At 42.9% G+C, this 26,366-nt stretch overlaps 1 protein-coding gene across 7 annotated transcripts in view; it reads left to right on the forward strand.

Moving 5' to 3' along the window:
- GRIK1 (glutamate ionotropic receptor kainate type subunit 1) overlaps positions 1–11,329 on the forward strand; it is a 319,350-nt gene extending 308,021 nt beyond the window's left edge. For all 7 annotated transcript variants that reach the window (XM_060234349.1, XM_060234347.1, XM_060234352.1 and 4 more), the window contains one exon: positions 11,127–11,329. Coding sequence is in view for 4 of the 7 variants with exons in the window: in XM_060234347.1 (XP_060090330.1) it covers positions 11,127–11,282 (156 nt within the window). In the remaining 3 variants the exon portion in view is untranslated. The remainder of the gene's footprint in view (positions 1–11,126) is intronic.
- Positions 11,330–26,366: the final 15,037 nt, after the last annotated feature.

A 26,366-nucleotide genomic window follows, 5' to 3' on the forward strand; every position in this document is an offset into this window, starting at 1 on the left:
AGCAGAAGTTCTTCCCGGAACAACAGTGGCGACCTCGCTCTACTCAACCGGAAAGCAGGTCTCCATACAGGGGGAACAATAGAAACTGATACGCTTCGCAAACCACTGGCAAGTCCAAGGGCACTCGCCCTCAAAAGCAGGGCTTTTGACTTTTCAGTAGCATGCGTCACCATCCCTATCCTTTCTTCTTCCATCCGTCTCCACCCTTTCCTACCGGCCTGGGAGTCTATCTCAACAGACAGGTGGGCGCTTTGCATCATAGCGGAAGGCTACAAAATAGACTTTGTTCAGATTCCGACCCAATCCATGGTAATCACCACACCCCCTTCCTCAAAGTGAGGAAGTGAGCAACCTCCTACAGAAACAAGCCATAGAACGGGTCCCAATGGAGGCCAGGACGGGAGGCTTCTACTCTCGTTACTTCCTGGTTCCCAAACAGGATGGGGGTTTGAGACCCATCATGGACCTTTGAAATCTCAACAAGTTTATTCTGTACCAGAAGTTCAGAATGTCCACTCTGCAAACAATCCTACCCCTCATCAACCAAGGGGATTGGATGGCAACTCTTGCCTCAAAGATGCTTACTTTCACATCAGCATCCATCCTGTGTTCAGACGTTTCCTTCGGTTTGCAGTAGGTTCTCAGCACTTCCAGTTCAAAGCCCTTCCGTTCGGCCTGTCCACTGCACCTCGGGTGTTCACGAAGATGATGAGCATTGTGGCTGCTCATCTCCGTCTTCAAGGGATAGTTGTCTTTCCATACATCGACGACTGGCTTTTTGTGGCGGAGTCTAAGGAGAGTTTGTCATCCCACATTGCCATCACTCTTCGTCTTCTCGACACCTTGGGTCTGCAGGTCAATCTGGAGAAATCACACCTTACTCCATCAAGGACAGTTCAGTTTATAGGGGCTTTGCTGGATACGAACCTGCATCATGCGTTCCTGCCTCAGCAGAGAGCGGTGGACATTATCAACCTTGTGCAACTTCTGCTACTTTTTGCGAAGCTGAGGATGAGAGGCCTACAACTCTGGTTTCTCCGGCAGTTTCGACCATTGAGAGACTCACCTCGGAAGAGGTTTACCATTCCACCAGCGACTCTTCAAACTCTGCAATGGTGGAAGTCAAGGCACAACATCTGTCAGGGAGCTCCATTTCATCTCCCTGCTCCCTCTGTGACTATCACAACAGATGCCTCTTTGTGGGGTTGGGGGGCCCACATGGACGGTCTGTGTGTGGGGGGCCCTTGGCCTCTGAAATTGACTCACTACCACATAAATTATTTAGAACTGCTGGCAGTTCACTTTGCTCTCCATTCCTTCCGTCCCATGGTGACGGGGAAGGTTGTTGCGTTGCTAACGGACAATACCACTGCCCTGTGCTACATCAACAGGCAGGGGGGAACAGTCTCTTGATGGCTCTGTGCCCTGGCTTTGGATCTGTGATTGGAGTGCCTGGACTACGACATCTTCATGAAGGCCGCACATCTCCCTGGGGTCCTCAACCTGCAGGCAGACTCCCTCAGCAGGGGCGCGGCTTCCCTGCACGAGTGGGAACTGCAGTGGCGCTTCCTCCAACCTGTTTTCCAGCTTTGAGGGTATCCTCAGGTGGATGTCTTCGCCACAGCCGAGAACAGGAAGTGTCCTCTGTTTTGTTCCAGAGGGGATGCGGATCCAGAGTCGTTGGGAGACGGTCTGTTGCTTCCGTAGGAAGGTCGGTTCCTCTATCTGTTTCCGCCTCTGCCGTTGTTGACAAAGGTGGTCAACAACATCGCAAGACAGAGGCCATGCTGCATCCTGGTGACTCCCTGGTGGCCTTGCCAGAACTGGTTCCCGATCCTGCTTCAGTTGGCGAGGGGGGTCTTCTACCAGTTTCCGGCGGAACCGGACCTTCTGTCAGCTCAGGGAGGTCATGTCTTCCATCACAACGTGCCCCACCTGAAGCTGACAGGGTGGCTCATCGACCCTGTGGATTCTTTAGTAGAGTCCAGCACGTCTTCCTGAATAGCAGGAAGCTTTCCACCCGAGCCTCCTATGATAGGAAGTGGCAGAAGTTCCTTCAGTTCCTAGTTGATCCTTCAGTTCCTCCCCAGAGGGTGGGATTGTCGGTAATTTTTGAGTTTTTGCTATCCCTGGTGGATGCTGGCCTTGTTTTTTCCTCCATTAAGGTTTATCTTGCAGCAATATCTGCGTTCCATGAACCAGTGAAGGGACATTCTGTTTTTGCTCACCCTCATTCTAGGAGATTTTTGAAGGGTCTGCTTAGGCTTCATCCCCCATCTAGATCGTCCCCGCAGTTGGGGGATTTGACTCTGGTGCTGGACAGACTGACTCGTCGTCCCTTTGAACCGATGGCAGTTCACCCTTTGAACCGATGGCCACGTGTTTGTTACAGCTTCTTTCATAGAAGACTGCGTTTTTGGTAGCCATCACATCAGCACGTCGTGCAGGAGAGCTCACGGCGATGCTCTGTGACTACCCGTATCTTGTTTTTCAGGAAGCTGGTGTTTCGTTAGCTCCTGATATTTCTTTTCTCCCCAAGGTGGTTTCTCAGTTCCACCTCAACCTAGAAGTTTGGTTGCCCACTTTTCATCCTACACCTTCCTCGGATGAGGAACGTAGGTTGCATGCTTTAGATGTAAAGCGTGCTTTATTGTTTTATTTAAGTTTATTTATTTATTTATTTATTTTATTTATTCGAGATTTATATCCTGCCCTTCCCACAAGTGGCTCAGGGCGACTTCCAAAATTGATCAAACATGAAAATTAAACAATTTTAAGTATAAAAACAATTAAATATTTAAGCAATTAAAACCTTAAAAACCAATAACATTTCAATTACATATAAACAGATGGCTGGCCAAGTTACATCAAGTTTTCATCCTAGCTAGGTGTAAGCTAGCCGGAAGAGGGTCTTCTTACAGGCCCTGCGGAAATGAACCAGGTCCCGCAGGGCCCTCACCTCCTCCGGCAGCTGATTCCACCATGTGGGGGCCATAACGGAGAAAGCCCTTTCTCTGCTGGATTTCAAGCGGGCTTCTTTTGGCCCGGGGATAGTGAGGAGATTTTGTGTTCCTGACCTCAGTGCTCTCTGGGGAACATGTGGGGAGAGACGGTCCTTCAGGTAGGCAGGTCCCAGGCCATATAGGGCTTTAAAGGTAATAACCAGCACCTTGTACCGGACTCGGTATATCACTGGAAGCCAGTGCAGAGTCCGAAGACCCGGCCGAATGTGTCCCCACTTTGGGAGACCCAATAACAGCCGGGCTGCGGCATTCTGCACCAGCTGCAGTTTCCGAGTCCGGGACAGGGGCAGCCCCATGTAGAGGGCATTGCAGTAGTCCAACCTTGAGGTGACCGTAGCATGGATCACTGTTGCTAGGTCGTCGCGCTCCAGGAAGGGGGCCAGCTGCCTTGCCCGCCTAAGATGAAAAAATGCGGACTTGGCAGCGGCTGCTATCTGAGCCTCCATCTTTAAGGAAGGCTCCAACAGCACCCCCAAGCTCCTGACCCTGTCCGCCGCCGTCAGCGGCGCACCATCAAAAGCTGGCAGGGGGATTCCCCCCCCCGGGCCGCGGCGACCCAAGCAAAGGACCTCTGTCTTCGTAGGATTTAGCTTCAGCCTACTCAGTCTGAGCCACTCAGCCACGGCCCGTAATGCCCGGTCAAGATTTTCCGGGGCGCAGACCGGCCGGTCGTCCATCAGTAGATAGAGCTGGGTGTCATCAGCGTACTGGTGACACCCCAGCCCATACCTTCGGGCAATCTGGGCAAGAGGCCGCATGTAGATGTTAAATAACATCGGGGAGAGAACCGCCCCTTGGGGCACACCAGAATCGAGTGTGCGCCTCCGGGATAGTTCCCCCCCAAGTTGTTCCAAAAGCTTTCGCAAGGACAAGCAGCTTTTTGTTTCATATGCTGCCCCTAAGTTAGGTTCCAGGATTTGTCTCAGAGACTGTCAAAGTGGCTCACTGAGACTATTAAATTATGTTACTTGTTGGCTAAGAAGCCGTTACCCGGGCCTATTCGAGGCCACTCTACAAGAGCGATGGCGACGTTGGTGGCGTTCCTGAAAGGCGTGTCCCTGACGGATGTTTGCAAGGCTGCCGCCTGGTCCTCTCCACATGCCTTTATGAAGCACTGTGCGCTGGATGTGCATGCTCAACAGAGGACTCATTTGGGAACTGCAGTGCTGCAAGCTGTTTCTTCCGGTTGACCATCTTCCCGCCTCCAGGTATATCTTGCTTGCTAATCTCCCATGAGTGTGAAGCACAGGGAACACGAAGAAGATAGACAGGTTGCTTACCTGTAACTGTAGATCTTTGAGTGGTCATCTGTGCATTCACACTACCCACCCTCCTTCCCCACTGTTGACAGTCTCCCTCCAGTAGGGGCTTCCAGCGGTCAGGAAGGAACTGGCGGGATCCCCACGCTGGCGCCGGTGAGCATGCGCAATGGGATGCCTGTGCATGCCCATTGGCGCCGAGTGCGGAAAAATCCCGGGCTTTTCAGGTACCGATTTGGGGATCGGCGCAGGTGCACTATCCCATGAGTGTGAATGCACAGATGACCACTCAAAGATCTACAGTTACAGGTAAGCAACCTGTCTTTGCATACATCTCTGCACCGGGGCCCACAACTACTTGCTGTTGGATTTTTGTAATTCAGAATTTTCAGATAAGAATTTACTTTTATTTAACTTCCAAATCCAAGCAGAACTAATTATAATCTTGCTTTTCCTTCAGAATACTAAAGCTTGAAAGTGAGGGTTTTCAGTTTTAATTTTTAGCCTAAGCTATACATTTCTACATTTCCTTCTTTCAAAAACTCCATTTGTCTTAAAGGTGCAACTTGACTCCTACTTTGTTCTATTGCTTCAGACCAACATGGCTGCCCATTTGGATCTTTCAGGACCCTGTTATCTTCCTGCAAACACCCAATGGAGACAGACATTACTGTTTCTAGCAGACAGCACTGTATTAAGATTTGGAAAACATTGTATCTATCTGACATTCAGCATATGATGCTTCCAAATAAATTGTACAATGTATGTATCAGGAGGGAATTAAGCCAGACTCTATGAACTAGGAATTAATCCTGTTCTACATTATTCTAGCATGGTAACAGAGTAAATCTGTTAAGCAGAATGCAGTTATAGAAGTTACAGTCCAGTCCTCTGTTCTGCTTCAACTTATATTTGTGCAGGCATCTGTTAGTTATAGAAAGATTTGTGTGTGATGATGATGTAATATAGCTTCAAAATTTTAGCTTCAAATTAAGATGAGTCATATATTTGTACCCTGCCTAGGATTGTCAGCGTCTAGTTGAATCTTGGAGTTCTCTAAAAATGACAAGTGATCTCCAGACTACAAAGATGCAGTTCCCTTGGCAAAAATGGCAACTTTGGAGAGCAGTTCCTGGGGCATAATATCACTCCCCCAAACTCCATCCTCCTTAGGCATTGTCCACAGATATCCAGGAATTTCCCTAACCAGAGTTGGCAGTCCTAATACTGCCCATCTGCACTGACACTCAGGCAGGATACATCCTGTTCCCAACCAATCCACACCTTCTTTGATTCAGCAAAGCTGCAGCATCATGTGAGGCTGCAATATGTGTCTTCCAACTGTACCCAATACATGCAGTGGAGTAGGCTAGATGGAAGAGAGGACTACATGCACAACTGGAGCTGCACATATGGAGCCCTTCTTCAAAAGCTATAATCCCATTCGTTGGCTGTATTGGCAAAGACTTCGGAGCTCCTTTTAGACAGATTGTTTTACTGCTAATTTTGACTGACAGTTTTCACTGCCTTTATTTTGGAAGTAAATCTAATTGACTTAAATGAAAAACACTAGTAATCAGAAGTGCAACCTTAGGCTTTAAAAAAATCTGCCATGGAACACTCTAGCATTGGGCCTCCTCATATTCTGATGTGGTGTGCTGCTCTGGAGCTAGGGTGCTGGCACAAGGCCAGCACCCCAGGCACAGTGCCCCTCCCCATCCCTGCCCAGTGCACTCTTCCCTCCCCCACCCTCACCCCCAGTGAGGGCAAGCTCAGCTGGTAGTAGTGCGGCTTGCACAGCATGCCCTGCCACCTCTCATGCTGTGTCTGTGCTTCTGGAAGCACAGACACAGTGCTGGAGGTAAACCTATGGCAGTCAGCAGCAGGGGCACTGTACAAACTGCGCCACCACTGTCAAGCTGGGAAATTTCCCTTGCCAGGGGCGAGGGCAAGGGGGGGAGAGCCAAAACTGGAGCTATGGTAGCTGGCGGCAGGGCACACTGTGTGAACCACACTGCCACTTGGTCGTGCTCCAGGCAGCCACCTCAGGATGTCTAAAGGACCCACCAGCCCTGGTGTTGTGGATTCAACCACCCTCCAAGGAACCTCCTTCCAACTTACGTGGCTCCTTCTCTAACAGAAGAGCTAGTTAAATTGAAGAAAGACTTCTTATGCTACAGGAAGCTTTTAGACTTACTCAGAGGAGTGATGTGAAAGGGGGAGGAGCCACACCATCCAAACTATTCTTCTCCTTTATCTACACTATATAGCATTTTCTCCTAATCTAGTCTTTACTTAGACAGATGTTAGGAAAGTGACATCTTTCAGTTAGAGTGATGTTGTTGTGAATTTTGTTTCTGATTTATGCTATAAGTTATATGTTGAATTTCCATATATAGGTGCCTGTATTGTTCTTATATTACTTGTTTTAAACTATGGCCCCAATTCAGAAGACACAAGAGAATGTGCATGCTAACACACTTGTAATTGTATAAGAATTTCCACTTGGGATTTGCAATACCGATCTGGCAGCTAGTGGGGGGAAAAGATACATTAGACTGGCTCTCTTCTTGTAGTTTTCTGTGTTCTATATGGCCTGTGTTCTATATGGCATTCCAAGATATCTTTTGCAGTTGGCGCCATTTTTACAACAACTGTATCACTGGCTGAAATATCAGTCCTTTTGACTAGTTATTTGTAACTGCTCAGTGTATCACTTGATTTTTTTGTTATCCTTCCTTCTCTCCATAATACGTTATCACAAAGCTTCTTGCCTGAAATGCTTTAACATACCTACATTTCTAATTCTGTTCTCACACATTGAGAATATATTTTTTCTACAGGAAGGTATTTTCTTGAAATTTATTTTCTAAGTTCTTATCCTCATAAAAGCAATAAGGATTAATGTATTTTTCCAAGAAACTTTGTCTGTCTGGTTATATTTTTTCTTAGATGCTTGCACTTGCTATACAGCTAATATAAGGGCAATAGGCTTCTCAGACATACAGATCGTATTCTGTGGATTACAGTGGATAAATGTTTTATGTTATATGTATTCATAACATCTGCCATTGCCTGTAATGTTCACAACACACCATATTGTGTGTGTGGTGGGGGAGAGGTTTACATATGGAGAAATACAAAAACCAGTGCAACAGATGGAAAGAAATGAATTCCTCCTGGTTGAGTTAGGGTTGCCAGGTCCAACTCAACAAATGTCTGGGGACTTTGGGGATGGAGCCAGGAGCAAGGATGTGACAAGCATGACTGAACTCCAAAGGGAGTTCTGGCAATCACATTTAAAGGGACTGTGTATCTTTTAAATGCCTTCCCTCCATATGGCAATAATGAAGGGGGCTTTAGGGGTTCATGCAATTGGGGGCTCATAGAATTAGACTCCCTGGTCCAATCTTTTTGAAACTTGGGGGGGGGGTGTTTTGAGGAGAGGCACTGGATGCTATGCTGAAAATATGCTGTCTCTACCTCAAAAAACAGCCCCCCCCGAGCCACAGATACCCATGGATCAATTCTCTACTATACTCCATGGGAATTGGTCTCAGGAGAGTATGATGGAGCTCCCAGCAAATATTCCCCCCCCCCTTTCTGATAATCCTGAAGTGGGGGAGGGCCTCTAAACTGGGGGATTCCCTGCCCCCAACTGGAGATAGGCAACCCTAGGTTGAGTACAAGTCTTATTGTATACCTAACTGTCTTGCAAAATTATGGCCAATGAAACCTTTATATCTTTAAATTTATTCTTTTGACTACAATCAAATAATTTGTAGAATTTTTTGTCTTGAGTAACAAATGGTAAATGCTAAGTATTTGAATGCTTAATTTTCGTTATTGACACCTGATTTTATAATTACTCACAAATATTTATTGCAATTAATTTGATTTCTTAGAATGCTTTACTATGGTCATATGACCAAAACACACAACTCACAGATGCAGGTTTATCGAAAACATTTTTAAAAAAAATTTTGACAGTCACTTCCTAACCTCTATTTTCTGTGACATTTTGTTTTATTTATTGAGAAAAAGTATCACTTGCTTCTCAACAGGGGTTCTTAGGATGAGTTACAAATAAAAATAAGTCTATGATTATATTTTAAAATCAACTATTCTACAACATTATAACTGTAAATTAATACCAGCACTAAGTCAAAGTCAGACCCCATTAGACTTTAAAGGCTTGAGTAACCAGAAAAGTCTTTGAAGCCTTTTATATCCCAGGTTCTGTCATAACAACATAAGAGAAGCCATGTTGGATCAGGCCAATGACCCATCCAATCCAACACTTTGTCACACAGTGGCCAAAAAACCCAAGTGCTATATCCTTGGTTCTGTGAAGTACATCCAGCAGCTGTTTCCCAGCCTGCTTTATGCTGGCTGGGAAAGCCATGGTGAAATGCCTTCAGCCCCAGATTTCTGCTCATTGCCAAAATCTGTAGTGAGCAGAAAGTTGGGGATGAAATGGCTCAGAGCCAGTTAAACTCCTACTTTCTGCTCTCCACAGGTTTTTTTGCAGGGAGCAGAATGCAGGAGTTTAAACTTTAAATGGCTCATGAACCCATACAATCTAGTTCAGTTTGTGAACCAACCTCCCAGTTCATTTTGGTTCATTGTTTGGCCATAAACCACACCCAAAAGTGCAGTTTGTGACCATCCTTAGTCATACACTTTCTGAGTTTACCTAAATCAATTGGCTGAGATGGGTGTCAATTCTGTTTAGGAAAGGGTTGCCAAGTCCAATTCAAGAAATATCTGGGAACTTTGGGGGTGGAGCCAGGAGACATTGGGTGGAGCTATAAGCAAAGTTGTGACAAGTACAATTGAACTCCAAAGGGAGTTGTAGCCATCACATTTAAGGGGACCACATACCTTTTTAATGCCTTCCCTACATTAGAAATAGTGGATAGGGGTACCTTCTTTTGGGGCTCATAGAATTGGACTCCTTGGTTCAATCTTTTTGAAAATTGGCAAGCATTTTGAGGAGACCCATCAGATGCTACGCTGAAAATGTGGTCCCTCTAATTCAAAAAACTGCCCCTCCAGAGCCCCAGATACCCCAGGATTAATTCTCCATTAGACACTGTGGCCCAGCAGATATTTCCATCCCTCCCTTCCCCTCCAATTCTGAGGACCCCGACGCTCCGGAGGGCCTCCAAACTGAAGATCCCCTGTCCCCACCTGGGGACTGGCACTTCTACTCACGAGTTGCTGAACTTCCAAGTTTTTCACAGTAACACAGGGCAACCAAAGGTTCAAGTTTAGCTTCACACTATGCAAACGAACTCTGCAAAGATTGTTCAACAAATGGTGGTTCTGGGCTCCTTTCACAACCATGTTGTTCTGCCTCCTCTCCCCACTCCCGCTCCCCTTAAAAGCACAGACACACCATTCAAAGAGGAAGGCTTTCAAATAGAGACTGAAGCCTCCAGAGGTGGAAAGTCACATGATGGCTGTGGTGGTGGGGCTTCCCCCCCCCCGCCTGCCGGCCAGCTGACTGAGGGTGGGAAGGAGCCTAGGAAAGCGGGAGAACCCCCACTGGGACCTGGGGATTGGCAAGCCTAGTTTAGGATGGCACTGTTAATTTTGTTTCCAAAATTCTGACCTAATGTGTCTCTATGCAACGAAACACATCTTACCTATGTTCAAGAAACATGAATTTCATATATCTGCAACCCTCACTTTTTTGTTAACATCTCTCACTTAGTCAAGTTCCCACACATCGTTCCAAACACTTGTTCAGCCTTTATAAAAGTAGAACAGTGAACTGGATCCAGCCAGCTTTTTCACTCCAGCTCACTCAGTACTACAGCCTCCATCTCATATGGCTTTTGTACATGCAGATCCCAAGAACCCTATCATAACCTGCTTTCGTGGTCAAAGGGGATCTCTCCATTTTTTATTCAGAAAAACTGCTTGGATCCAACCCATTCTTTTACAGTTGCTCGGAAAGCATGGTGGACTTCTTTAGATAATTCATTTTCTCAAAATATTACTGGGTTGTACAAGGATTCTTATTCGGAAACTATCATAATACAATACAACATATTTAAACATATTTCTAAATATTGGAAATAAAACTTGCTCAATGTAAGAGCCACACAGAATAAACATCAGATGTTTGAGAGCTGCAAGACAGGAAGGAAGGAAGGTAGATGGGGAGGGAGAGGTGGAAAGAAAGGGCATTTTCGCACTGACCTTAATCGGCAGCGACGTCCCTCTTCACCATGCAGGATCTGCGCGGATTTCACACAGAACCAGTTTCCATTTGCGCCGCAAAAGCCGCGGGACTTTGCGGCTCTTCCGGGTGCTCCGCAGCAATTGGTGCGAAATCCGCGCAGATCCTGCGCAGTGAAGAGGGACGTCGCTGCCGATTAAGGTCAGTGCGAAAACGCCCAAAGAAACTTTAATCTTAAATGTATTCTCCAAGCTACTGGCTGTCTTGGCTTGGAGAAGACAAGTACCATCTACAAGCAGGCTGGTCAGGTGATGGGGGCTTCAAGAGCCACACAATATGTGTGAAAGAGCCACAAGTGGCTCCCGAGCTACAGTTTGACCAGCCCTGCTATATACTGTATCATAGAAGACCAAGTCATTCATTTTCTTATAAATTTTAATCTCTGAAGAGCTGTAAATGTAATTAATCTTCCCAGATTCCATACTTTAATCAACCATTCACTTTGTGGGAGATGTCTGTGATGTCCACTAGATGTATAGTCTAAGCCTATAATATGAATCACTCAGTGTAAAGATTGGAGTGTAAATTGAACAAAATACTATCTTTTTCAAATGTAAAAATCCTTAAGTTTTGTTTTGTTTTGTTTTCTACCAGTGTCTTTCTTTCAATGCCATAATGGAGGAACTTGGAATTTCCCTCAAACACCAGAAAAAATTAAAGAAAAAGTCAAGAACTAAAGGGCGGTCATCATTCACAAGTATCCTTACCTGTCATCAAAGGCGGACACTGAGGAAAGAAACCATGGCTTGAATGAACACAGCTGTCTAGATATCTGGAGTAAAAGACAAAGGATGTTTTTTAAAAATGTTGAGGCCTACTCATCCCTTGTATGGAAGAATTTCTGAAAGAAACATTAATGTTGTTCAGAAATTTGGTTTTCCCTTCTTTGATCTAGAGGAGGTACAGCAGATTCAACATTCTCATAGGACTGGTGTTCTAATAATCACCTGGAAACTATCTCACGTTTACTTTTAAAATGATTTTTATGCTCACCTCTTTTGCATCTCTTTTCTTCTCCCTTCATTGCTGTATGTGCTTTCTATGAATAAAACCAGGGATTTTTCAATATTGAATTATTCTTTTATTTCCTCAGTGAATTTTTTTTTGGGGGGGGGGGTGAGTGCATGTGTGTGAGAGAGAAAGATAGCATGATCATTTTTGACATTTGAGTTAGACCATTTTGCATCTAGCCTAGCATATATTCATTTGAATCATCAGGAACTCACAGTGGTCCTGGGAATGATCACTGATTTTAGGATTCATAACCTAAGAAGTAAAAGTAAATAGGATTTTGGCATTATGGTAGCAACAGCTTATTTGCGCAGTATATCTCACTTTATCAACAGATTGTGATGCAGAGGCAACCTCTGTATGATGCAGTCACCACCCACCCACTTATATACAGCCAAAGTCAACTAGTCTTCCTTCAATTGTCCCAGTCAAAAAGTCTTACAAGAAGCCTGTGGTTGTTATCTCGTAGGAAAAAAACAAAACAAAAAAAGTCCCACTGGGTAGATTTACTTTTGCTATTCAGATATTGTCCTAACATGCATCATTTTACACTTACTTACACTGAACCTCATTTTGTACATCATTGCTCAGTTTTCCAGTTTGGGAAGTGTTATCCAAATGGCCTACAAGTGTATGACACCCCCCCACCCACCCCCAACACTTGGAGCATCCCCCTAGCTTGTTAAGAACATACTCACTTGTATCAGATAAAATTAAATCAGGGACTACTGTCTGTGGATGCTAAAGTCCAGAATTTTGGTAGTAACAACTCACTACGGGAATGCAGAGGTTCTTAGAAGTAAAGCAGTCAGAAAATACAATCAGAGACTAAATCATTATTTAGAAAAAGATCGAGAACAGCAGGAGGCATTCAGAGAACTGCAGGCTCACATGTGTGTCTACCTAAGCAATAAAAGCACACAATAAAGGGAACCAAATGAAAACATACAAGCCTGTCTGGTTAGGGGGTCATGGGTAGAAGGAGAAGGAAGCAGGGCAGAGATGGAGGCCACCTCCAGATCTCCAAGAGTCCTGTGTTCAGGCTACACAGCACAGTAGTGAGGCAGTTCAGAGGAATGGCTGCTGCAGCAAAGTTCTAGGCTTTGGGAACAGCCCCGTAGCTAGAAGCTGCGAGGGGAGGGAGCCATGGAGGAATGGGGCCATGGGGAGGAGAGCAGGAAGCTGGAGAGGCTGGGGGCCACACCTTTTTCTCCCCCCTTCTATGTGATTTAGGGCCAGCTGATAAAATGATTGGCTCATCCTTTAAATGGCATGAGACGGACAGCAGCTGGTCCTGGGTACTTCTGCACAATTTAAATCATGCAGGAGGGAGAGGCCCTGGGATGGGAGTGAGAGGCCTCAAAAAAACCCTGTCAGGGGTCCAGGCCCCATGGGCCCCTAGTTAGTTATGGACCTGTTTGCGAAGCTATATTTATACTTGTTAAATGTTGGAAGTAATTGAGCTCCAAACCTGGCATTGATTTGGAGCCCAGAATTTGAATATTACTGATCAATTGTATTCTAACTGCCAGATCTTAAAACCATAAGTGCAAATGTGACACACCAAAGGCTGGGGTGATTGATTGAAATAAACTGGTCAGTAGCTGTGGACAAAAAACAGGTATGAACTGATGGTTGTATCCTGGGAAATAGTAGGTTTAAGAATAGGGATGACTGCAAACTGGATCCTTCCATACCTTACAGGTGTGTTATCACAGCTAGTAATTGAAACTTCACCTATATTTTTGAGTGGGGAAGAGGCTAATTCACTTAACTCCCATCTATATATCTAATTCCCAACTGTGCCACCTATGTGCAGATACTTATTTCTGTAGATGGGGAGCACATGGAGGGAAAAGAGTTTGTGCAGCACACATGAGCCAGTTTGGAGTAATGGTTAAGTGTGTGGACTCTTATCTGGGAGAACCAGGTTTGATTTCCCACTCCTTCACATGCAACTGCTGGTGTGACCTTGGGTCAGTCATGACTCTGTCAGAGTTGTTCTGGAAAGAGCAGTTTCTGTCAGAGTTCTCAGCCCCACCTAGCTCACAGAGAGTTCTCAGCCCTACCTAGCTCACAGGGTGTCTTTGGAAATTGTAAGCAGCTCCGACACTCCTTCTGGTAGTGAAGGGTGGGGTATAAAGCCAATCTCCTCCTCCTTCTCCAATTCTTCTTCTTCTTCTTCTTCTTCTTCTTCTTCTTCTTCTTCTTCTTCTTCTTCTTCTTCTTCTTCTTCTTCTTCTTCTAAATTTAAAAACATTTTTAAAATATAAAGGGGAGGTTAAAAACAGCCATAGAGTAAAGCAGCATTCACTGCAACTGCACAGAGAACATTCTGTTTGCCAACAGTCTCCCAAACCCCGGCCACCTCAACCAAAGCAGATACTGAGAAAGACCACCCACCACCCCTTCTAACCTCCTCCATCTCACCACATAAACTAATACCTGGCTCCCACATCAGATGCTGACCTCTATGCTGCTAACCACCCAGCAGCTAGCACTTGACACATGCAGCTTGAGCATAAAGAGTCACCAACAGAAGAAAGGTGGGGGAGGGACAAGGAGACACAAGAGAGAAAGAGAGAGTGAAGGGTGGGACTAGGTGGGAAGAGAGCAAGGAAGGTGAATGCTAAGGGCAGGGAGGTAATGAAGTTCAAAGAGTGGGGTATAAAGAACACAGACAAAGATTTTTTTAACAAACTTAAACGATTAGCACTCTTGCAATATTTTGTTTATTTAGCAGTTTCTGATAACTGACTCTTCTTGGTCTGAATTATTGCATCAGAATCTGGAGGCACTGTCTGTGCTGTAGCAATCTTGAGTATGCTGTTCAGGTGTGTATTTGAAGGTTGCAAACCTACTTGTGATTTATTGATATCCATTACAGAAATCTTAATGTCTGCAAACGAAATGTGCTGAGTGAACTTTGGACACACAGGGCGTTTCCGCACTTACCTTAAGCCAGAGCGACATCCCTCTTCACCACGCAGCATCTGCACGTTTTTCACACTAATTGCTGCGGAGCACCTGGAAGAGCCGCAAAGTCCCGCGGCTTTTGCGGCGCAAATGTAAACCGCCAAAAACCGGTTTACATTTGCGCCGCAAAAGCCGCAGGACTTTGCAGCTCTTCCAGGTGCTCCGCAGCAATTAGTGCGAAAACCGTGCAGACGCTGCGCGGTGAAGAGGGACGTCGCTCCGGCTTAAGGTAAGTGCGAAAACGCCCTCACTCATAGCTTAATCCACCTCACTGGCTTGTTGTTATTCTTCATCTAAATAGTTCACATTGCTTTCCTGCTGAGAAAGACTGGATCATGAAGGCATGAATACAGTGAAAAAGGGGGGTGCCCACCCACGAGACCTCTGGCATAACGCACAAAACACACACACTCTCTCTCTCTCTCTCTCTCTCCTAAGGCAAAAAGCTCATAACTTGAATAAAACTGTGTTGGCTTTGTTTCTCTCCCGTGCGATTGAGGGAACTGGGCAAAGGAAGCTCTCCATCTTTCCCTCAGGAGGAGGAGCCTCAGTCAATAGAAGGAAGAGGGGCTGGCTCAGTAGCTCTGCTGTGCAATTGTGAGAGCCCGGCAAAGCAAGCTCTCCCTCTTCCACTTCCTCCACATGGGAGGAGTCTTAGTCAATGGACAAAATAGAGGCTTTGCCCTGTAGCTCTTGTGCAATTGACCAAGTCTGGCAATGCAAGCTGTGATGCAGAAAGAAGCAAGAGAGTGGGAGAAGGAAGCAGACTTGATTGTGGAGCTCTGATAGGGGGCCTGATCCAGCCCCTGGGTTGCATATTTGACACTTCTGTCCCAGAGCATCCTTTAAAAATGGTATGAGCAGAGGAGAAGGCTGTTCTTCTGGTAAAATCCTGCTTTCTGGTGAAATTCTAGTTATGTTTTCATTGTGGGAGCTGACAAGAGACTTCCACTTAGTCTAAAAGCTACCACTATATCCACTGGGATTCACAAGTTCCTACAGATCAAGTATATCCAAATGGTTTTGAGCCATGAGAAAATCAGAACTATAAAACGATGTACAATGGTCATGCAGTGTTATCTTGCAATTCTGGTTCATCTTTAAGCAAATTTCTTAACATACCTATAAAATGAAATTAAATGAGAGCACTTTGGCATTTGACAGATGAAGGTAAAGTGAAAAGTGATAAAAGGAACTGTAACTTCAAGTTTATTTAGGAAAATTCTGTTTCTAAATCTGCCTAAATTTTTCAAGGCAAAGTCATCAAGCTTCTTCTGAAATTTTACACAGAAAAAGGAACACAATTTAGTCAAAGTTTTATTTGACCCTTGCATTGTTAAGACTAATACTTTAGGTCCTTAGTGAATTTACTTCATGACAACTATTGGACCTATTAATTTTATGCAGAGATTTTTTTAGATGATCCTACAAGGTCCATTATATGTCAAGCAGGGAGAATTTGAGGAAACCCACTGAATGACCTTGGCCTTTCCTTCTAATCTGCTTCATATGGTGGTTGTGCAGATAAAATGAGATAATCCCAGTATATGCTTTACTGAGCTCTTTGAATGCAGTGAGAGACGAATGATGCAATAATTACTGAATCTCTTTATTAATTGATAAGTACAAGTAGCTTGAATTAAGAAACTTCTCAGTGGCCTTGTTTTATGGAATGGTTGAACAGAAGCTGCATGTGCTGCACCATGGAAGAGACCACTAGCAATTTGATGTGATCTCTCAGCAAAGAATGTGATATAAAGATATTAGCAAATTGATATCTTTGTGGATTATCCCCCATTGTTCAAGTGAGTCTTCAGTATGGTCTCTTCTTGTATCAAATATTATTCCAGTATGGCCTCTCTTTTCTTTCCAATGCAGGTAAAACAAGCAAACAAAAAACAAACCCAAAGTATATTCACAAGAGAACAGTGACATGTCTGTAACTGCTGCAGGAGTATGTTTTAAAGATAAAATCAGGTTGAGCTTGGTTAGATTCATTTCCTTTTGGTTTCTTAGCTGATTTAATATCCTACCAAATCAGCTAACATATTACTCAATGAGTATTACAAGTTCATGTTTTAAAGAGAAATGATATCCCCCATTGTTAATGGGGAGTGAACACTCAATACATCTAATTCTCAACATGGCCAAAGAAGTGGATACTTAAATCCAGAGACTGGAGCTTTGAATAGACAAGACAGCTCTTTGTATGAACCTGACTGGAAGAACTTTGGGATTGAGAACAGGCCAGTTTCTATAAGGGTGCAAGTGTTCAAGCGAGGTATGACCCCTCTGGTTAACTGTAAGGCCAAAGTATATTGAATATTGGGGTGAAGCAAGATTGAATCTTTGCACCACTGCTATTTAATATTTATAGTAATGATTTTTGCTCCTTCCTGTCCCTTAATTATTTCCATCCACCATACTTAGCCTCCCTTAAATTGCCAACACAATTATATGCAGACTAAGAGTAAGGTCCACACACACACACAATAGGCTCTAGAAGGAGGTTCTGGGCGAGTGCCCACCACCCTTGCTGTCTTTCCACCCACCCAAGTGAAGGCATTGACTGCCCATCCCACCTCAAGGGGAGCTGATCTCTAGAGAGCAATTGTAAATCTGAGTGATTGTAAATCTCAGCCATTGGCCATGCTGGCTGGGGCTGATGGGAATTGTAGGCAAAAAACATCTGGAGAGCTACCTTGGCCACCCCTGCTATAGATGATACAGCATTGCTTGGAAGATTGGTAGAAGGAATGCATAGACTCTTACATCCCTTCTCAGATTACCACTCCAAAGAAGAGCAGTTATTAATTACACAAAATCTAAAGTTCTCCTTTTTAGTAAGAAATGAGGGCACAGAAAATACATATGGTCAGTTACTGGTCATAATATTGATCATGCTAGCTGAGCAGTTTAGAGTAAGGTTTCAGACTAATCTTTCCTGGAAAATCTATCTGAGTTCAGCAATGGGAACTATCTGAGTTCAGCAATGGGAACGAGTTCAGCTAGAGTCACCATTCTCTGATGGATTATGTACTTGTGGTTCAGATTAAATGGCTCTATTGATCATGTAGTATTAGATTGCCCTGTATTTTCATATTTAAGATAAGACTTAATCCTTTCATTACTTGGAGCTGGCTTTAATTCCCTGGATGCGAAAATTTCTTGGTTATTAAGAGATGTAGAAAACCGAGTTAGTGTATGAATGGCCAAATATTTTGCAGCAGTTATAGCACAATGAACAAACCACCTGCCTGATTTGTTTTATTCGATTGTGTGCTTCTGTTCATAACAGTGGTCAAAGGAACAGTAACTGGATTGGATTGAATTGGCTTTAGGACAGAACTACATATAAGAACACAGAGACCTCAGGCCTGTATTTTTTTTTTAAAACTTTAAACTGCAGCAGCACAGGGCTCAAATTCCATTTGAAGCAATGGTACAGAGATTAAGAAGTTAATTCTTTCCCCTTGTGTTTGGTACCCATATCCCTCATCATATGTCCTAACATGCAAGCAAACCTAGCATTCTGAAACTGCACATAAAAGTTCTCCCCCTCAGAACCTTTTTAGCAACTCTGATTGGTATAACAGCATGACTCAATAGATTGGCATTCCAGTGTCCATTGCGTGAGCAGGATACTGTTTGATATATCAGTGTCTCCAAGCATCCACATCTGTAAAGTGGAACATTAAAGTCTTCTCTCACAAGGCTGTTGGCATCAACCGTTGGTCAATTCATAAATGCCATTAGTCCTGGCTGCCCTGTCACACTGCCCCACCTAGCAAAAATGCCAGAACAGTATGCTGCAGTGGAAATTCCACAGACACCACTGTGGCAGAGCCCAGCAATGCTGCTGGGGCAACTTTTCCTCCCTCTTTGGCTGCCGCATAATTCACCTTAGGAAGGAAAGTAGCAGTGCCCAATTGTGCCATGGCCAGCTGCCACAGTGCAGGCATGCCACAGGCTGACTTTGACCAGCTGCTGCTGGAACCAACAAATAGCTGGTTGACACTGGTGTCTCTGCCTTAAAGGCAACACCATACTATCAAGGTGATGACATCAGGCCATTTAAAAATATGTCCAAATTTTTGTACTAAAATATATAAACAACCAGTGAAGGGGGAAAATATCACCAGTGAAATGGCAAAGGTTTTGGGGTAGGGTAGAAGAAGAAGAAGGCATTGGATTTATATTCTGCCCTCCACCCTGAATCAGAGACCGATTTTGCACTCAGCTTACCCTGCTGTCACGTTCCTCTTCTCCATGCAGCATCCTTCGGATTTTTCCACTACCTGCTCCGGAGCTGCAGGAAATATCGCGGATTTCGCACAGCAAACAGAAACCACTAAAAACCAGTTTCCGTTTGCCCCGTGAAAACCGCCAGGTTTGCTGCAGCTCCAGAGCAGATAGTGGGAAATCCAAAGGATGCTGCGCGGAGAAGAGGAATGTGACAGTGAGGTAAGCTGAGTGTGAAATCGGTGAGAGTCTCAGAGCAGCTCACAATCTCCTATATCTTCCTCCCCCGCAACAGACACACTGTGAGATGGGTGGGCCTGAGAGAGCTTTTCCCGGAAGAAAGGAAAATAGATGGGGGAGGGAGGCAGAAGTGAAAAGAAAATAATTAGAATTTTTAATGCATTCTCCAAGGTGGTGGCTGGCTTGTCTTGGAAAAGGGATTCAAAGAAACAAATACCTTCTCCAAGCTGGCCAATGGGCAGGGGGGGCTCTAAGAGCCACGTAATATGTGTGTAAGAGCCACATGTGGCTCTCGAGCCTCAGTTTGGCCACCCCTGGCCTAGAAGCTGACTGAAGAACACATGAATAACATTGAGCTAGAACATTTTGGGGGGAGGACTTCTGGTTTCGGCGACCCAATCTAAGGAGCGACTCGGACTAGCGCATCCAGAGCCACTCCTTAACCAAGGGGTCTCTCCTCTTGGGAGACCCGATTCTGGGACCCAGAAAAGGTCCTGGAATGCAGACAGCTTGAGTTGTGGACCGGGGCTGACAGCAGTGGCTGTCTCCCGATCCCAGCTCACTGTGAGCCTTAAATGGCATCGGGGTTGACTGCTGGTCTCCTCCTCCTTTTTTCCTCATCTAACGTCTCTGCACGAGCTGAATAAGCTGCATCACTACTACAAAGACTGTAAGTTCTTTTTTTCAATATTAAGTTCTGAGGCACTACCTTGTCAAGCAGGGGATTTGGATAACTGGATTTGAAGCAGAACACAGAGGTCGTTTTCGCACTCACCTCCAGCCGGCGCGACCCCCCTCTTCACCGCGCAGGATCTGCGCGGATTTCGCACTAAATGCCGCGGAGCAGCCTTTTGCGCCGGAAACTCCCGTCGCAAAAGCCGCTCAAACGTAAATCACCAAAAAGCAGTTTGGCGTTTGCGCAAAAGGCTGCTCCGCGGCATTTAGTGCGAAATCCGCGCAGATCCTGCGCGGTGAAGAGGGGGGTCGCGCTGGCTGGAGGTGAGTGCGAAAACGACCAGAGAAAGGCAAAGACTGAGAAAGCGGGGGGGGGGACTCTCTTCCTTTCTCCTTCGAGGCTTCCAAAAGTTCCTGCCTAACCTGCTGACTTTTATAACTTTACCATCAAAACTTTGAATCACACCAGTTTCTAAAGATAAAAAAGGCTTGATGGCTAAATTGAATTGATTTATTTTAAACTTCTTTCTGGAGAAGGACTTGATCTTTGGAAAGTTATTTGCAAGTATATATGGATGAGAAGGATAACTGGCACAAGAAGGAGTTTGAACTCTATGCTGAAGTGCTCTGAATAAATTTATGTGAGTTTTAAATGGACATTTAAACTCTTGTGGAATTTCTGTACTGGATTATAAAATATTGCTTTATTGTTGGCTGATGGAAGAATACCTGTGAAAGTTTTTAAAGTGGATTATAAGCTTTTGATGGTGGATATTATGAATATAACCTTTTAATTTTGGTTTTACTTTTTTATATGTCTTGAATATTCTTGACTTTGTATTCTTATATACTCTTTTTTTCATTTTTCACTTTTTTATACCCTCTGTAGAGTTTTTTTATCTTTATTTTGGGAATATCTGAATTGCTTTGTTTTGGTTTATCCTATTTTTTCTCTGGCTTATTTTTAATTTTTAATCTTTGATTTTACCTGTGGATTACAAATGGGGCATTCAGTCCTGGATTACAATTTATAATTTGGACTAGTTGGATGAGCTTGTTAAGACTTGGACTTTCTTAGAAAAGATGCCATAGTGAACTGTTTCTGTTTCAGTGAGTTGAACTGTTTTGGCGGCATGGTGCCAAAGATGGTTGTACTATAAAGGTTTTGTTTAACGTAAGTTTCATTATTATTTTGGGTTTGGTAAATTGTTGACAGAAGCTAGAAGACTGTTTTTTCTATGATTACTATATAATATTGGTACTGTTTGACAGATACTAGCTTATCTAATATAAACAGGAACACTGAGTTCCAAAACAAATCCCTAAAGAGGTAGCGTACGGGATTTGTGGTTGTGAGTGCAAATACACTAATAAGGATGGAAAATAAAGCTGCTATGGGTTTTAAAGAGACAATTTTAAAAAAAGATAATTGAGAAGGTAAACCACCAATTCCTTTTCCTAGTTCTTCATCTGGCCCAGGGAAGTTTATGACCATGCAGGGAGATATGAAAGAGATGCAAAATACTCTACTAACTGCCATAGCACAACTGACTGGTAAAGTAGACAACATAGGAGAGCAGATGGCTGAGATTAAACAAGAGCTTCAAGAGAACAGAAAACAGACAGCAGAGACCAATAAAGCCTTAAAGGTACTAGATGCACAGGTAACCGACAATACACAAAAGATGGAACAGCTGGAAAAAGAATAGAATGTACACAACAGCAGACTCCTACAGCTAGAAATAGACAGAGCAGCCTATATGTTGAGGTTTCAAAATATTCCAGAAGAAAAAAAATGAAAATTTACAGAAAATATTAAGTGAGGCCTTGGCAGAAATTCTTCAGGTGACACCTGAAAAGATGGAAGAAGAATTTGATCAAGTTAAGCGAGTACCATCAAGTTTTACAAGTTTGGGGAGGGATGGTGGCTCAGTGGTAAAGCATCTGCTTGGTAAGCAGACGGTCCCAGGTTCAATCCCTGGCATCTCCAAAAAATGGTCCAGGCAAATAGGTGTGAAAAACCTCAGCTTGAGACCCTGGAGAGCCGCTGCCAGTCTGAGTAGACAGTACTGACTTTGATGGACCAAGGGTCTGATTCAATATAAGGCAGCTTCATATGTCATATGACGGAACAAATTGCCTAGTGAAATACATTTGAAGCTTACAAGAAAGAGGACCAGAGACAATATTTTGAAGCAAGCAAGAGATAAACAAGTGATGATAGCAGGAAACACGGTGAAAATTTTGAGATAGGTGCCATGGCCATTTAGATAAAAGAGAAGAGAATATCAAATGCTGACAAACTTCTTGAGAGAAAGAGAAATATCCTATACATGGCTAATGCTGGAAGGCCTACTTTTTACTTATGAAGAGTACAGGTATAGGGTAAACTCCATCTTTAAAGCTCAAAACTTTCTGGAGAGAGTGGAGGAAAAGGAGGGGAAGAAAAAGAAGGAAGAGGAAGAAGAAGACCTAGGTAAAGAGAATCCAAATGAACTACGGAGATATCTGACAAGATTCCACACTAAAAAAGATTAAAAAGTTAGTGATAAGAAAAATGTATTAATGTGAATGGACTTAATTCTCCTATAAAAAGGAGGAAGACTTTTAGATATTCGACAAAACTGGAAATGGATATAATTTGTTTACAAGAAACTCATATTTTGGCTAAAGATCAATACCTTTTGAAAAATAAGAAACAGCAACAGAGATGAACAAAAAGAAAAAGGGACTGGCAATTTATGTTATATAAATTTTTGGCCACTGTGTGATACAGAGTGTTGGACTGGATGGGCCACTGGCCTGATCCAACATGGCTTCTCTTACGTTCTTATGTTAAGGACAAATTCAATCCACAGTTACAGTATACTTCTGAAGATGGAAGAATTCTACTAGTGGAAGTTATGGTGGACAATAAAAAAAAATCCTATTGGCAAATATTTATGCCCCAAATGATCACCAAGAGAAATTTTTCAAAGACTTACATCTCAGGTTGTCAAATTTGGACTATGCAAAATACTGCATAGTAGGAGACTTCAATGCAGTTTTTGATAGACAATTGGATAAAAAAATACATAAACATACTAAAATTAAAAGTCCCCAACTACAAACAAGTTTTTGGAAGTTTGTAGAAGAATTGGATCTAGTTGATGTATGGAGAACAAGATACCCAAATTCTAAAGACTTTACATATTATTCTGCCAGTCACCAAACGTGGTTGTGGTCAAGAATTGATATGTGCTGGCTCTCTACAAACCTGATTAAAGACTTAGTTGAGACAGAAATTCAAACAAGAGTCATATAAGACCATAGTTCTGTAATGGTAAAATTTAAAGGTATACAAATGAGAAGAATGTGGAGGTTAAACACGTCTATTTTAAAAGATAAAGATTTTCTTAAAGAATCTAAGGTCGAAATGGAATCTTTCTTTAAACAGAATATAACTCAAGATGTAAAGATGCAAGTGGTTTGGGACACTGCTAAAGCATCCTGTAGGGGTCTTGCAATTAGATATAGTGCAAAAAAGAGGAAAGAAAGAACTGAAAATTTCCAAAAATTATTGTTACAAACAGGAGAAGCTGAAAAGAATTTAAAAACACAACTGACAAGACAGGGGTTCCAAAATAAGGTTAAAGAAATACAGCATCAACTTAATCTACTACTTATAGAGGAGATGGAGAAAAAATTGAAATTTGCCAGACAAAATTTTTTTGAACATGCTAATAAACCTGGAAGGTGGTTGGCTTACAAAATGAGAAAAGAGAATGCCAAAAGAATAATACCCGTTTTGAAAGACGAGAATAATGAGAAAGTTCAAACACAGGAGATATGCTAAATTGTGGAACAATTTTACAAAAAACTATATGAAGACAAACAAGTTCAAAAGGTAGACCTAGAAGAATACATTAGTCAAAATAACCTTAACAAATTCACAGAAGAACAACAAAAAAATTTAAATGAACCAATAATGATAAGGGAAGTGGGAGACGCAATGGCATCTCAAAAGAATGGTAAAGCTCTGGACCCAGATGGACTACCTGCTGAGATTTATAAAGCCTATTAGGAGCCTCTACTGTTGCCATTCAAACGTCTTCTTGAAAGGAATGAAGTGGAAGCCCAAATACCAGTTTCATGGCAAGAAGTAGCTTCTTAATTCCAAAAGAAAGTGGAGATCTGAAAGATATTAAAAATTATTGGCCAATTTCTTTTTTAAATATGAACTATAACATTTTTGTAGCAATACTGGCACAACGTCTGAAGAAGGTCTTACAGTCCACAATACATCAAGACCAGGAAGGATTTCTCCCTAGGAGATATTTGAAAGACATTGTTAGAACAGTTTGTAATATAATGGAATTCTATGAGAGTCCAGAGAAACAATTGGCATTAATATGTCTGCATGCAGAGAAGGCCTTTGATAACATTGGTTGGCAATTTATGTTGCAACAATTGAAGGGAATGGAATGTGGTTAGAATTTCTTGAGAACAATAGAATCAATATATTCCTCGCAAAGGGCAAGGATGATGGTGAATGGTGAACTAACAGAAGCAATTGATATTCAAAAGGGTACAAGACAAGGTTGCTTACTTTCACCACTCCTTTTTATCTTGTGCTTAGAGATACTGAATAACCAAATAAGAGAAGATACAAGTATTAAGGGAACGGTGATCAAAGGTGAACAATATAAATTGAGAGCTTTTGCAAATGACCTGGTTTTTATATTAGACAGCCAACAGACTCAATTGATTGTCTTGTAAACAAAATTAACCAATTTGATCACTGGGCAGGACTGAAGATTAACTATCGTAAAACAAAATTCCTGATGAAGAATATGACAATAGAACAAATCCAACTTCTCCAACAAAAATCAGGGGGTTTGCATGAGAAAAGAATCAAATACTTAGGTGTATACATCTCAAATAAATGTAGCAGTTTAAAAATGGAGAACTACAATAAATTACTCAAAGAAATTAAAAAAGATTTAGAAAAATAGCATGATTTGAATTTATCCCTTATGGGAAGAATAGCCTCAATAAAGGTGAACATTTTGCCAAGACTGTTGTTCCTATTCTAAAGTATTCATGTACCTTTAAATAGTGGGTTTTTTCAGGAATTGAATAAGATGGTTTCTAAATATATTTGGCAAGGCAAAAAACCAAGAATCAAACTAAAGATACTACAAGACTCTAAATTGAGAGCAGGCATGGGCCTCCCAGATTGGCAATTGTATTATAAGGCTTCTGTGCTCTCATGGGTAAGAGACTGGGTACTGTTGAATGATAAGAGACAGCTACTGTTAGAGGGACACAATCTTAATTTGGGCTGGCATGTGTATTTATGGTATCAAAGACTAGAAGGACACTCTTATTTTAAGAACCATTGGTTCCGGAAATCTTTGTACCATACATGGTCATGGTTGAAACTGAGAATTTACCAGACAATTCCAAGATGGGTGTCTCCAGTGGAAGCATTTACTCCTCCAAATCTTTTGAAATCCAATCAGAGATACATATGACAACCTGCTGAAAAAGGATAACCAATTGAAAACCAGAGAAGAGCTAGAAAATATGGACATTAAAATGTTGGTGGTTGAGAACACAAGTTGAGTCCAGATATGCCAAAAAATAAGATAACAGACTTTAACGCAGAGCAATATCCATTTGACAAAATCTTTTTAGGTCCTCAAGAGAAGTTAATTTCTAAGCTATATGCATACCTATTACAGTTGAAGATGCAAGATGAGGTAGTAAAAGACTGCATGGTTCAATAGGTGAAAAACTTGGGACACAACATCAGGTTAGAAGAATGGGAGAGGCTATGGAAATTTAATATTAAACTAACCAAGTCAGTAACCTTTAAAGAAAATCTGTATAAGATGTTTTATAGATGGTACATAACTCCACAGAAATTGTGTAAGATGTATACTAACATGTCTAACAAATGTTGGAAATGTACTAAAAATGTGGGATCTTGGGGCGTGGCTTCGGCGCGAATGGCGACTGACGTGTGAGGCTCAAGCTCCTGACCTGATCCCCTCACCCTCCCTCATCGACGCAGGTTTCCGCACTCTTCCTTTTATTGGATTATGGGAAAATCGTCCCATAAAAAGAATAAGCCAACTTTAGCTAGTGCTCGGCTCCTCAAATCATTCCTAGATTCTAGCTCGCAAACAGATCGCTCCCTGACAAGGCCTCATGAAACAACAAAAATGGCGGATGACGCTGTCAGCTCACCTCCCTCAACGGACTTGCTTACAACGAAAGAGTTTCACAATACTCTGAGTTCATTCCAGTCAAAAATGCTTGATAACATGGCGGCTATACTCAAACCGATCACAGATCAGATCAGCACTTTACAAATCACTCTGAAAGAAGCTACAGCCACAGCTAATTCGGTGCTAGAAACGGGCCTGACGAATCAGGATGACATCCGCTATCTTCAAAGGCAAGAACGCTGGGCCACAGACAAAATCTTGGCATTTGACAATAAAGCGTGGGAGCGGCACGTTAAACTGAGAGTTTTTGAGGAACATGAGGAAGGTACCTCAGATCTTGCTAGTTTCTTAGCATCCTGGCTATCTACAGCTCTTCAGTTGGAAGACGGCATTGCCCCACATATCGTTCATGCTTATAGGCTAGGCTCAGCTTTCTCCCCACGTTACCGTGGCTCCCGGGATGTCATCATAGAAC

The sequence above is a fragment of the Heteronotia binoei genome, chromosome 3, assembly GCF_032191835.1.
Source record: "Heteronotia binoei isolate CCM8104 ecotype False Entrance Well chromosome 3, APGP_CSIRO_Hbin_v1, whole genome shotgun sequence".
In the NCBI taxonomy this organism is placed as follows: Eukaryota; Metazoa; Chordata; class Lepidosauria; order Squamata; family Gekkonidae; genus Heteronotia; species Heteronotia binoei.